The sequence below is a fragment of the Trichechus manatus genome, unplaced genomic scaffold (assembly GCF_000243295.1).
Source record: "Trichechus manatus latirostris isolate Lorelei unplaced genomic scaffold, TriManLat1.0 scaffold00092, whole genome shotgun sequence".
In the NCBI taxonomy this organism is placed as follows: Eukaryota; Metazoa; Chordata; class Mammalia; order Sirenia; family Trichechidae; genus Trichechus; species Trichechus manatus.
This window is the reverse complement of record NW_004444028.1, coordinates 4,354,356-4,368,711: the sequence shown is the minus strand read 5'-3', so window position 1 is coordinate 4,368,711 and position 14,356 is coordinate 4,354,356. Positions and strand designations below refer to the sequence as shown.

Below are 14,356 nucleotides of genomic sequence, written 5' to 3'. Positions count from 1 at the left end.
TGACATGAACCCTAGTGACGCCATTGCCCATAGGGTTTTCAAGGCTGTGATCTTTATAGAAGCAGACTGCCGCATCCTTCTCCCACAGAGCGGCTGGTAGGTTCGAACCACTGAACTTTTTATTAGCAGCTGAGTGCTTAACAGTTGCATCACCAGGGCTCCTTATTACTAAATTCAAAGGAAGCATTTCCATTCGAATTTGCTTACTGTCTTTGAAACATCTGGCAATGCTGACCCTCCCTCATTCTTGAAGCTTTCTCAGGTAGACTTTGTTCCACATCTTCCAGGTTTTCCTCCGACATTCCTAGTCCTTCTCCTCAGGCCCCTCCCTCCTGGGGATCCTTTCTTCCACTCACCTCTTATGTATGGCTTACCTAGCTCTCAGTCCTTGACCTTTGGTTCCTACTCTGCAAACTCCATGGGAACAAGCTAATCGAATAGTCTCAAAAGGCTGCAATCATTAATCATCTGAGGCCCTTCTGTCTAAATAATCTGTGGCTGAAAAACTGCTTTAACATTAATCTTCTCTCCTGAAACTTCAGGATTTGGGCATTTCTAGTTATGTAGTATTAAGAGTTATCTCTGACAAAGCTTTAAAAACGACTTCTATTAAAAAAAAAAAACAAAAACGAACGTTATAAAATTCTGTCAACTGATTCAGTGGTTCCCAAAGAAATAATCAGAGATTCACATGGCTACTCATTGTACCATTTAATATAGGAACAAATAATTGGAAACAATACTAAACCTGTAACCAAACCTGTTGCCAACGAGTCAATTCCAACTCATAGCAACCCTATAAGACAGAGTACAACTGCCTCATAGGGTTTCCAAGGAGTGGCTGGTGGATTTGAACTGCCGACCTTTTGGTGAGCAGGCAAACTCTTAACCACTGTACCACAGGGCTCCTGGCAACAATACACATGGCCAAATATAAGGTAATGTTAATTACGTACATATATAACATGCAATGTCATGTGATCTTTTAAAATAATCATTCTGAAGGGAAAGTCCTTAAGGTATAACACTAAGGGAAAATGCAGGATTTAAACTATATATAACAACCCATTGCCCTCAAGTCAATTTCAACTCATACAGACCCTATAGCACAGAGTAGAACTGCCCCATAGGGTTTTCAAGGCTGTAATCTTTATGGAAGCAGACTGCCACATCTTCCTCCCACAGAGAGGCTGGTGGGTTCAAACTAAGGCTTAGAACAGGTTCGGAAATGTTCAGTAATTGCCCACATAAATGAGGATAGCGTAAGCGTTGCATAGCAACCAAATCTGTTGCCCGTGGGATTTTGACCCGAAATGGAGCTGTGGTGGCACCATGGTTAAGAGCTCGGCTTCTCACCAAAAAGTGGGCAGTTTGAATCCACCAGCCACTCCTTGGAAACCCAATGGGGCAGTTCTACTCTGTCCTATAGGGTGACTGTGGGTTGGAATCGACTCCACAGCAACAGCTTTTTTTTTTTGGTTAGGAAACAAACAGCAGAGTGCCCCTCAAAGATGGCGGCTGACCAGACGGCTTTGAATGTGTGTCGCTGGCCACTTCCTGCCAATAATCCAATCTCTTGCATCAGGCTCTTGAAACTTCTGGGATCCATGTGGGAGATTGGATTATTGGCAGGACTGCGGAGAGCGACACACATTCAAGGCTGTGCAGTCGGCCGCCATCTTTGAGCTGGGCACTGCTGTTTGTTTCCTACTTGGGTCAAAATCCCACGGAAAACAGATCTGGGTGTTATGCAGTGTGTACACTGCCCTCGTTTACATCGGTAATTACTAAACCATTCTGAACTTTCAAAGCCCTGGTTTAAACCGCCAAGCTTTTGGTTAGCAGCCAAGTGCTTTAATCAGGGTACCAACAGTGTTCCTGTGTATAACAAGAAACTGAAAAAAAGTCTTTGCCATGGGAAACAAGTTAGGTGTGTTTTAAAGAGACTCCAACCCAGTGGGGCAGGGAAAAGCTATTCATTAAACGAAAAGCTGTTTTATGTTTCAATGAGTGGAGCTCCTTAAATTATCGTTTAAATCCAATTGCTTTCCTCCTGCCCCACTGGGTTGGAGTCTCTAACAACGCTTTGGCCAGATTCCATACTATTGTGCCATTCTGAGTCATATTGAAACAGTCCCATTTTGGTGTGTAAAAGCTAGTGTTGCTATTATTAAAAATTTAATCTCAAACATAATTCAAACTTGTCTCTTCCACTTGTAACCCATTGCCGTTAAGGCAGAGATCCCCAGGCCACTGCCTCAAGCAGCTTTGCATCAGAATCCTGTTTTCTTTGCTTGTCCTGCAGCTTTGCATTAAAATCCTGTTTCCTTTGCTTGGCTTGCCCCGAAGCTTTGCATTAGAATCCTGTGTTCTTTGCTTCCTGGTGATGCATGAAGTTATATGTAAACTTCATTGCACCTGTGTAGTATGATTAAGAATGTTGCTGATGTAACTTGTACGAACTTTCTACTTGTAAACTGCTTAAAAGTAACCTTTCCCCTTGCCCTTGGGGAGCAGTCTTGGCAGCAGTAGCTCTGACACCCTTCCTTGCGCAATGAAATAAAGGTGTTTTTTCTGCTCTCCCACCTCAATCTCTTGTTTACTGGTCAGTTTGAGTCATGCTGAGCAGAACCTGGGGTTTCCACTCAGTAACACCGTTGGGTCTGTTCCGACTCATAGCAACCTATAGGACAGAGTAGAACTGCTCCATAGTGTTTCCAAGGAGCAGCTAGTGGATTGGAACTGCCAATCGTTTGGTTAGTAGCCGAGCTCTTAACCACTGCACCACCAGGGTTCCACTTCTAGCATTCGTTAAATCAATTCGTGATGCTGAGAGGGGAGGTCTACTCTTCATACACATCCCCCTCCCTGCCGTTCTTTCTTCAAGCTCCTTCCCTCCCTTCAGATTCTGTCTAGAGTTCCAGTAGCTCTCAATCCTGACTGCACATTGGAATCATCTGTGGAGAGCTTTTAAACATACCAGTGCCTGAGATTCTGATTTAATTGCTCCGGGGGAAGCCTAGATGTTAGAATTTTTTTAAAGCTCCTAGGTAATTCTGGAGTCTCAGGATGGTGCAAACAGCTCACTAAGCTGCTAACAAAAAGATCGGTGGTTTGAGTCTACCCAGAGGCACCTTGGAAGAAAGTTCTGGCAATCTATTTCCGTAAGATCACAGCTATTGAAAACCCGATGGAACACAGTTCTACTCTGACACACATGAGGTCTCCACAAGTCAGAATCGACACCACAGAAACTGGTTTGGTTTTTGGCTTTGGTTTTAGGTGACTCTAAATATAAAGGCAAGGCTGAGAACCGCTGCTGTAAACCTCACAGGTCCTTCCTGTCTCTTACTGTAGAGAAGAGAGCAAGGAGGAAGATTCTGCTTAAGTGACTGGCTACTTATTGGCAGTGGGGAGGGAAACTGGGCTGCTTCCCTCTGGTCCTGTCTGATGCTGCTGGCCTCTGTTGCTATGGAGGTTGGTTCCATAAGGGTATATTAGTTCCTTGGGGGTGAGAATCAGCTTTGCCCAGCCCCATCCCTGCTGAACCTCTCCCTCAGTGCCGTATTTCCCCTAACCCCTCTCCTGGGTTGGGCACTCAGTTGCTTGACTTCTGCTCCCACCACTGTCCTCTTCTACATGGAGATTCCCGTAGGTATGCTTCAATGGCCACAGGGAACTGGGATGACATGGTAGTGCCCCAAACTTCTTCCTAGGCCCACTAATAGCAACTCCTAGTACCATTGTTCAGCATCTACTCTGTGTCAAGACTTGCACTGATAGCTTTACATACGCTTCCTTATTTACATTCACACAATCCTGTCAAGAGCTATCAATCCTTATTTTACAAACGAGGAAACTGAGAATCAGAGAGATTTTCTATCTTGCCCTGCGTCGCAGAGCACTGTACAGTAACACAGTAACTGAGCCATGGTTGAAATTCAGATCTAACTCCAAAGCAGACAGCCTCCTCATCATTCTGTTCTACCTGAAGCCAGTTCCTTTTAGGGTGTGAATGGTTTAACTTGTTATCTCCCACAGATAAAGCAGCTGCGTTCTACCAAGGACCTTCAGTGTTGTCAGGTTGAGCCAGGCAGGCACATGGAGGAAAATTCTAGCCCACCCCAGTGCCTCACAGCAACGTAGGCAATGCTTGTTGTCAATAACACACTTTGGATCTGCTACCTACTAGAAAAATCCAGATTCGAGCAGATCAAACTTCCGCCCCCTCACCAACAGCATGTCTCAACTCTCTGTCCTCTGGACCCACTAATCATTTACAGCCTGTTGACTGATATTTTCAACCAGGGGTCAAGGTGAGCATCCCCAGTTATACAACAAAATGTATAAAAACATTGTTTTAAGCATTGTATGTGTGTACTTTAGAAAGTCTTTATAAAATTTCCTGCTGTGGTAGACCATAACAAGGGATGGTTTTCCCGTTTTAAGAAAATGAAGGTGTTCCTTGCAGCTCTGCTTTTGATCACGCTGCGGCATTCTTGTGCTCTGAGTCCTGCTGATTGTGAAGAGACTAAGCCAGTAGCTGAGAAAGTTCTAGACCTGGTCAATAAAGGGCGACGGGATGGCTACCTTTTCCAGTTGCTGCGGGTCACTGATGCTCACTTGGACAAAGTGGTGAGGAATTGCCAATGGCAGAGCTGCGTGGGGAGTCCACACACCAGGGGCCAATATGATTGCAGCCCCTGAGCCTACTGCTTTGCATAATGCAAAGGCTCTGGTCAAGGCTTTATGTTTAGCTTCTGCTGCTGCGATAGACTGATCTTTCTTCCTTCAAACTAATGTTTGTGATATCTATGTCCTTAACGGTGAATCAATCTACAAGTGCTTAGAAGTACTTATGCTGAGTTCAACCTAATATTAAGTACTGTGAGAGAAAATTTCGAATAAATTGTGGGCATTGCCTTCAAGGAATTAATAATCTGCCCCCCCCCAACACTGGCAAACTGTGTAAGATAGGCTCTATTAAAGTGCTCAAGTGTGTCATAGAAATGCTGGGGAAACTTAATGAAAGATCCATTAAGATTAGATGGAAGAAGGCTTCAGTTGGTTCTTGAAGAATGGGTGGAATTTGAATAGGAAGAGGAACTGGGAAAAGGCATTCCAGGTGAATTCCAGGCATGCCACTTCTATGTGGGTATGGAATCTGGAAGAAGAGTGTTAGGGAATAATTGAAAACATGCAGTGGGACTCCAAAAGTTCTATGAGGATTGAGCTTAGGAAGCCAGACCATGGAACACCACACAGGACAAGCAGAGGAATTTACACTCATTAAAGAGGGCGTTGGTGATTAAGTGGTGGAATTCTCGTCTTCCATGCAGAAGACCCAGGTTTGATTCCTGGCCAATGCACCACAAGCACAGCCATTACTCATCCGTCAGTGGAAGCTTGGATTTTGCTATGATGTTGAACAGGTTTCAATGGATCTTCCAGACGAAGACAGACTAGGAAGAAAATACTTTTGAAAACTTAGCCAGTGAAAACTCTGTGGATCACAATGGGATCCTTGGGCATGGAGTCACCATGAGTCAGTAGCTAACTCGACAGTAGCTAACAACGAAGTATTAGAAAGGAAGGTACTGCAGGTTGCAGAGAACAGTGTAAGAATTTAATATTCAGCCAGCAGTTTAGTGACCGTTACTGCCATTTCCCAGCTCTCTGCCACATGTGTAGGACACAAGGATGAATAGGCACTGTGCTATCCCAGAGTGGTGGCATGGAGGGAGAGTAGATAGGGAGGGGCCACAGTGTACCTGGGGACATAGAGACAAGTAATGGGGAGATGAACTAGGAAGTTATTTCATGCATTCGGGGGAGAGGAAATGAGAACCAGATCAAAGCAATGGGAACTGGGGCCCTAAGAATGTGCAACAGATGTAGAAACATTTTGAAGAAAGACCGTTCAAGACTTGGTGACTGACTGGATAGTGACAACACAGAAATGTAGGAAATCAAAGTTGATTTCACATTTTTAAGCCAGAGAGCACGGCAATAATTAATAGCTCCACTGACAAAGAAAGTTGAGAGAAGGAGCTGGTTTGTAAGAAAATACCGAATAGTGGATTTAGCCTTGAAATCAAGTTTGAAAACAAGTTGAAATCAATAAAATCCAAGTTCAAGAATAGAGCTGGGTGAGGGGGCACAATTGCAAATAGAGATATGGCGGCCACCAGCACAGAGGCCTTGGGGTGGCCGTATGTCACTAAGAATTCTAGGCTTGGCCTTCCTGCAGCGAGTCCTAAACCAACACTGCCATTTAATGAGTTTTTTTGGCTGTTGTTGTTGTTTTGTTTTTTTGATTAGTGATAGATTTTTAAAGCATCGTGACCAGCTAAAAAGCACATTTGGAAGTGGCTCTTTGAAGCTGTTTATCCAATTAAATAGATCAAATGGCACAAAGGTGGGACATTTGCAAAGATTTGGAGAGGAGCAGGAATTCTGTTTAAGATATTGCTTTTATTGAAGGAAACCTCTGGGCTCCCACATGCTACTCACCTGTTGCTTTCTTGTCATTCCTCAGGAATCTGCAGATGTCTACTATTTAGTCCTAGATGTGAAAGAATCTGACTGTTCAGTCCTGTCCAGGAAACACTGGAATGACTGTGAGCCAGCTGCTTCTAAGAGTCCATCACACACGGTAAGTACACAGGACACCATTCCCCTCCTTTGTCATTCTGTCTCTCTGCTTGCTCAGGGAAGCCAGATGCTCAGGCTAACACAGTAAAACACTACAGGTAGCTTCTGCCTCAGGATTCATGAAGACTATGTTGACCTTGGAGCCCTGGTGGCTCGATGGTTAAGAGCTCAGGCTGCTAACCAAAATGTCAGCAGTTCAAATCCACCAGGTCCAAAGGATGCATTCCACTCCTGGTTTTTCTTTCTTGGTGGTAGGAGGTCCCTCTCCTCTCTGCTCACTTCTCTCTTTTATATCTCAAAAGAGATTGACTCAACATACAACCCAATCATGTAGATTGTGTCCTGCCTCATTAACATAACTGTCTCTAATCCTGCATTTAACATCATAGAGGTTGGGAGTTACAGTGCATAGGATAATTATGTCAGATCACAAAATGGAGGACGACCACACAGTACTGGGAATCATGGCCTCGCCAAGTCGACACATATTTTGTGGGGACCCAATTCAATCCACAACACACACCTAGAAGTTCTATCAATTTTTTCCCTGTAAAATGTTTTTGATATGGTCATGATCTGTTTCAACAGTTTTTGCCGGGTTCTCATGAGGGTATTTTGGGTGTCTATAGCAACCAGCACACAGAAATGCACTTAGAAGATGCATGTTTTGACAGTGGATTTGAGTAGCATAAACTTAAATAACTTTTAATTGGATAGTCGGAATATGTTGCATCATCTTTTCATGCCCTCATATCTAACCCAAGGAGACCATTATGCAATGACACAAAACCCCTCTTTCTTACAGGTGATCGGGCAATGTAAGGTGATAGCTACAATGCGTTCAAAGAAATCTCAGGATCTTCGAGTGAATGACTTTAATTGCACCACAAGTTCTGGTATGGTAATCTGTTAAATTACCAATTAATTCTAAATTAATATATAATTCAGTCATACAGTAGCACTCATCATATATTGTACATGTCAGAAATGGTCCCTGCCCTCATGGACTTGATAATGGCTCATTCTCTTGAGAGTAAAGGGGAGAAGGCTTTATCCCTGTTACTGGTGTACCTTCCTTTCAAGAATTCAACATGTATAAATAGAAATTTACAAGAGGCAGGATAGATCATTGCAGAAGCATAGGCTCTGGGGTTTGCTTTGCTTGAGTTTACATGCCAAACTCAACCATTTACTAGTTGTGTGGTCTTGGGTAAGTTAATTAACCTTTCTAAGCTTTGGTTTCCTCATTCGTAAAATGGGGGCAATAACAGTTTTATCCCTTAAGGCCCTTCTGAGGATTAAATAAGATGGTGTATGTAGCTAGCACTTAATAAGTATTGAGTTCAACATCTAATAGTTGTGTAGGATTCTACAGTTTACAAAGCACTTATACATATGTTATTTCATTTAATCTTACAACAAGACTATGAAGTAAAGATACTTCCTATTTTAGAGATACAATAACTGAAGCTCAAAGAAGTTCAATGACTTGGCCTGGGGAACAAACCCAAGATGTGGTGAACACTAAATCTAACCTAGCAATTTTGACTCTAAATTCTCTGCTCTCCTTATTTATTGTTTTAAGAATTAATATTTTTTCAAAAATTATTTTTCAAAAATAAATAAGAATTCCTTTAAAAATAGTAAACCTCACCAAGATTTAATATACCAAAATTCAACAGTCAAGCAATCTCTTAGGAGATTGGCTTAAAGAAAGGGTGAGCTGTGTCCTCTCCTCTCTATGAACAAAATATTATGTGTATGACGCTTTGCTTTCCTTGGCAGAGGCAGGAAGTGTTCATTGTGACTCACAGCATCATGAATAGAGTTCACAAGAGGGACTTGGCCATTAAGGATCTGGGTTTGAGTTTAGCTTTGCTGTTGATTAGCTGATTAACCTAGAACAAATTACTTAACCTCTCCAACCCTCAATTTCCCCATCTATAAATTGGAAGCTATTGCAATTATTATTCTTGCCACCATGCTTACATGTAGTAAGTCCCAGCATTGACGCTACCATTTCCAACCTAGTAATGGTGACGATGCCATCTTTTTTGTCCAGTCTCTTCGGCACTGGCCGATACCAAAGACAGTCCTGTGCTCGTGGATTTCTTTGAGGATACTGAGCCCTACAGAAAACAAGCCAATGAAGCCCTTGAGAAATATAAAACAGAGAATGGTGATGATTTCACCTCTTTCAGGGTGGACCAGGTAGAAAGAGTTGCAAGAGTGGTAAGTTTCTACTAACGTCCAACTAGACCCTGAAGGCCTGGGCTCCAACCTGGCAGGTGTGAACTCAGAGGCACTGACCCTCTCTGCCTGCCTCACTCAGCCAGTTGCCTTCTAAGTCAAGGTCCCTGTTGTGCCTTTGGGGCTACGATAGGCAGGCAGCAGACACCAAACAACTGGAATTTTTTCTGGGGGGGGGGGGGGGCAGTGATGAGCTCAGGGAGGGGAGGAAAAACCCAAAAAAGGAAAGAGGAAAAGACAGAAGAGTAATATTGGAGTTACATGAGTTATTAAAACTCATCTGGTCCTAACCACCTTGTATTATGATGGAAAACTGAGGCTCAGAGAGACTACATCACCACACCCAGTGGTGTGGTTGGAGCTAGACACTTCTCCCACTTCCCAGTCTGGGGGCCCTCCTGCCTCCTGCCTGGAGTTGTCTTGTAGAGCAGCTGGTTGATGTTCATGTGCCTTTTGAAAATGCACAGTTAAACAGATCGTGATGCATATAAACAATGGAATGAACACAATGCATTAAAAGGAATGCTTTGGACTTACATACGCTGGAAATAGTTTTAAGACATATCACTAAGGGAAAAGCAGGTTATAAAACAATACTTGGGATATGAACCCATTTATGTTAAATAGATAAGTGTGTATATGTGCCACACGTCTAGGAAAAGGCTAGAAAGGGAAACATATTTAGTGAATGATAGTGATACCGCCATGAAGGGGAAGTTGGGTACAGGGAGGAGTCACATTTTGCTTGTTGATCTCTGCATAACTTGGATCTTTGCAATAAAATGGTATTCATTTTATCACTTACGCGATTTAAAAAAAAAAAAAAAAACAAGATAGAAAACTGCCGTGTGTTGGTGATTTTAAATCCTCATAGTGCTTTATAGTGTATTGACTAGAGGTATCTACTTTCTTTTTTTTTGACTGTATATTTTTCTGAAAGTGTTTTTGATCCACTCTCTTCTAGAGAGGAGGGGAAAGAACCAATTACTATGTGGACTTCTCCGCAAGGAACTGCTCCAGGCACGATTTTTACAGACCCTCTAATGTGAGTATAATGGATGTCTGGGAAATAATAAGGAATATTCAGAGAGCACTTCCTATGTGCCAGGCACTCTTCTCTGTGATTTACACATATGTTAACTTACTTAACCTTCACACGACCCTGTGAAGTAGATACTATTTTTATCCCCAATTCACAGGTGGGGAAACTAAGGCAGAAACATTAAGATGCATGAGAATAAGACTTTGTCTATATCATATGTTGTTGTTGTTTGGTGCTGTTGAGTTGGTTCCAACTCATAGTGACCCTGTGCACCACAGAAGGGAACCCCGCCTGGTCCCGCGCCATCCTCACAATCGTTGCTGTATTTGAGCCCATTGTTGCAACCACTGTGTCAGTCCATCTCATTGAGGGTCTTCCTCTTTTTCACTGACCCTCTACTTTATCAAGCATGATGTCCTTCTCCAGGGACTGATCCCTCCTGGTGACATGTCCGAAGTGTGTGAGACTTAGTCTTGCCGTGCTTGCTTTTAAGGAGCATTCTGGTTGTAATTCTTCCAAGGCAGATTTCTTTAGGTATATATATATGTGATATGAACCCACTTAGGGTTCACATATTCCTAAACTTAAAACCTAGTTGTTCAGCCCATTAGGATTAAACAACAACAACAAAAAAAGCCAAACAAACCCGTTGCCGTCCTGTCAATAGCGACTCTACAGGACAGGGTAGAACTGCCCAAACAGAGTTTCCAAGGAGTGGCTGGTGGATTTGAACTGCTGACCTTTTGGTTAGCAGCTGAGCTGTTAACCACTATGCCACCAGGACTCCATGAGGATTAAAAGCTGAGCTAAAACTAATAACTGGCTTGTTTTAAGAACCTACACGCGCCGGTGCTTTCATTCACTTCGTGTCACAGTAATCCTGTCTGACAAATGAGGAGGTAACTGAGCTTCAGCAAAATAAGGGTCTTGCCCAATGTTCACAACAAAGCTGAGATTACAGCCCAATTCTAAAGCCCAAGCCAGTGGAATCATTTGTAAATTGATACCCATGTACCTGCAGGAAGCCCTTGTTGATAATACCTGGCATTAGCAGGGTGACTTACAGTTTATAAAGCACCTCCACGTATATTATTGCCTTATTGGAGCTCCATGACAACCTGGCTGGGAAGGAAGAACAAGTATCTGCCTCCATTTCCCCAGGACCTGAGGGCCTAGAGGTTTAATAGACTTAACCATGGACATTTGGCTAGAAAGTGTTAGGACACAGGATTTTAATGGCAGCCTTCTGCTTTCAAGTCCAGGGTTTTTTCGGAGGTTTAACACATTCTCCCAGGCAAGAAGGGAGGAAGCATTCACTAGTTCCTTTGATGGCTGTTCAAATTTTCAACCTGAAGAACTTCTAGAGTCCTGCTTAGTGGCCAGTGTGAGTAATGCAAACCCAATGCAGAAACACGGAGGCCGGAGAAGAGGAAGCTCCATGCTAAGTATTTTACAGCGTGAACTCATTAAATTAAGCCCTCCTACAACTGGGTGGGTAGATAGTATTATCCCCATTTTATAGACAAAGAAACTGAGTTTCTGAAACTCTACATAACTTGCCTAAGCCCACATAACTAGTAAATTGTGAAGTCAGGATTAAACATAGGCCTGTCTGACTCTAAAATTGTGTTTAGAACCACAATGCTTATCAGTCTACTCTAGAAAAGGGTCTTCTTCTTGTCGTAATCTAACCTTGGCAGCTGAATTTAGGGGCCTCTGGGGCATAGGAGGAGCCCTGGTGGCACAATGGTTAAGAGCTTGGCTGCTAAACAAAAGGTCAGTGGTTCTAATCCACCAGGTGCTCCCTGGAAACCCTATAGGGCAGTTCTACTCTGTCCTATAGGTTTGCTGTGAGTTGGGACCAACTTGATGACAATGGGTTTGATTTTTGGGTTTTGGGGCATAGGAGTGACATCCAGTTCTAACTCCATGTGTTTAAGGTGGGACACCAGACACACACCTTGACAGGATCGAGGCAGACCCATCTTTACACTGGCTCTCTCCTTTCCAACACTTTTCTCCAAGGGACCAGTTAAAGTTGTACAACTCCCTCTTCTACACCATTCCTCATTCTCTCTAGGCACCGGCAGAGCTGAGTTGAGTTGGGCCAAAAGCAAGGCAACAATGAAGTGCTGCTCCCCATCACCACCCATGCGGAAGCCTAGTGCTGGCGACTGCTAGTGGAAGAGAACACAGCAATGTGTAACAAAACACTTTGGGACCTGCACTTTTCTCAAAGTGCTGACTGGGAAAGACTGCTGACTCTTTTAATGTTTGATAATATTACTCTGGTTTTTCTAAAGCTCTTCTTCCTTTCCCAAATGTCTGGAGGTTCATGACTGTAACTGACACCTCCACAACACCCACGCTCTCTCTCTCTTCCTCTCTCTCTCTCACACACACTCACACTCACAAATTCACTAACAGGCTTCTCTCTTCCTTATAGGTTTTTGGATTCTGCAGAGCAGTTTTTTCATATGAAGCAGAAGCCTCTGACTTGGAAAGCCCAGAAGATCTTGTTGTACACTGTGACATCTTCTATCCTGAGGTGGGCTACTGCAAGCTAGCCTTTGTCACAAGCAGACTAAGTGGGGTTTTTCACCCATTGCTTAGTTGATTCTTATAGATTTCTGTGTGTGTGTGTCTGTGTGTGTGGGGGTGTGTGTCTGTGTGTGTGTAAGAGAGAGAAGGAAAGAAGGAGAGAGAGAGAAAGAATGTGTGTGTGGCTCTATTCTCTCCTGCAGAGAAGGAGTTTTGCCTAATGCCACTTCACGTGGAGGTCAGCTAGAAAATGTGGGGCTGAAGAGAGAGAGGGGGAGGAGGGAAAAGAGATAAAGGAGAACAGGTCCCTGGGGAAAGGAATGCAATTGCTAGTAAAGCACAAAAACTATAAAAATATTTTACAAGAATTGAGAAGGGCTGATACTTTGACTGAAAAATAAAACCATGACCAATTCAATCAACTTTGAATGAATTTGAAAATGGTCCTTGTAGTCAGGTCTCCATCGCTAAGACTTAATAATTGTTAGTTTTTATTATTAGGCATGGAAAATAACATAGGAGGAATTAGCTTCAAATGCATTATATAAAGGTATATAAAATAAGATGCAAAACAATATTTTACATTTGTCCCAGAAAGCTTTGTCCTGTTTGATCGGTGAGCAGAAAAATGTTCTTCACAGTTTTTTTTATATTAGCAAAAAAATTAAAAATAATCCAAACATCCATGTGCCAATCCCTCCTCCCCCCAAAAGGGCAGATTTGTTACCATGAACATGGCTCAATATATTTTTTAAAAATTGAAATTCGAATAAGGAGGGGAGTGAAGAAGGGACATACTTGTCCTTCGGGAGGAAGAGATGAAAGGGATGCTTATATTATAAAGTCTCAGAGCTCTGTTGAGAATACAAATTAGAAAGTATTGGTTTCCAGATGTTGGTCAGCAGATGGGTGTCATTCCATAATATAGTTTCACCACTTTACATTGAAATGAGAAAAGTAAGGATGACAAAGAAAGTTTTTCATAATACAACGTGTATTCCATCTAAAGGAACATTCTTTACTCTGAGATCGTCTTTCAAGCCCGTTTGTTGTCAAAATGTCTTTCCTTTTGTGAAGTAATGATGGTGGTAGATGATAGTTTCGGTTTGCATTTTAAATGCCAACTTGGTTAGATAAAAATTTGACAGCCCTTAGTTGGTATCCTTCTTTTTAAATTGATTGGAAACCGAAAGTTTGGAGACTATTAGTCTAAACATCTAACTTCACCTTTTGTGTTACATGATGATATTCACTTTTCCGTGTCCTTTACCAGGAACATAGATGCTTCAGTGGTGGGCAGCACCATTTGGACCATCCGTTCCACTCTGGTGGGCATTGGCATCCTCTTGCAGGCAGACCTCCATTTAAGCCTCATGGATCCGGAGATCACCATCACCCCCATAAGTCACATGAATCTGAACATCCATCTCCCCTAGAAGACAAAAATCATCCAGCTAGTGGAGGTCCTCCACTATTGCCTCCTTTAGGGTCAAGATTTCATCAAAGTAATTACACCTTTTTCCGCCACAGTGAGACCCACAGACCCTCTCATAATCATAATTCCAGTGAGTGCCAACCCCATGGACCCCCTCCCCATGGACCCCCTCCCCATGGACCCCCTCCCCATGGGCACCCTCCCCATGGACCTCCTCCCCATGGACCCCCTCCCCATGGACCCCCTCCCCATGGACCCCCTCCCCATGGACCCCCTCCCCATGGACACCCTCCCCATGGACCCCCTCCCCATGAACCCCCTCCCCATGAGCACCCTCCCCATGAGCACCCTCCCCATGGGCACCCTCCCCATGGACCCCCTCCCCATGGGCACCCTCCCCATGGGCATCCTCCCCATGGACACCCTCCCCATGG

The 14,356-nt window shown here is 43.3% G+C and overlaps 1 protein-coding gene across 1 annotated transcript in view; it reads left to right on the top strand.

Moving 5' to 3' along the window:
- The first annotated feature begins 4,452 nt into the window (after window positions 1-4,452).
- Window positions 4,453-14,356, top strand: part of HRG (histidine rich glycoprotein) — a 10,487-nt gene continuing 583 nt past the window's right edge. Inside the window, exons 1-7 of the mRNA XM_023736787.1 lie at window positions 4,453-4,635; window positions 6,539-6,655; window positions 7,460-7,550; window positions 8,717-8,886; window positions 9,869-9,949; window positions 12,393-12,494; window positions 13,761-14,230. Coding sequence (XP_023592555.1) covers window positions 4,453-4,635; window positions 6,539-6,655; window positions 7,460-7,550; window positions 8,717-8,886; window positions 9,869-9,949; window positions 12,393-12,494; window positions 13,761-14,230 — 1,214 coding nt within the window. The remainder of the gene's footprint in view (window positions 4,636-6,538; window positions 6,656-7,459; window positions 7,551-8,716; window positions 8,887-9,868; window positions 9,950-12,392; window positions 12,495-13,760; window positions 14,231-14,356) is intronic.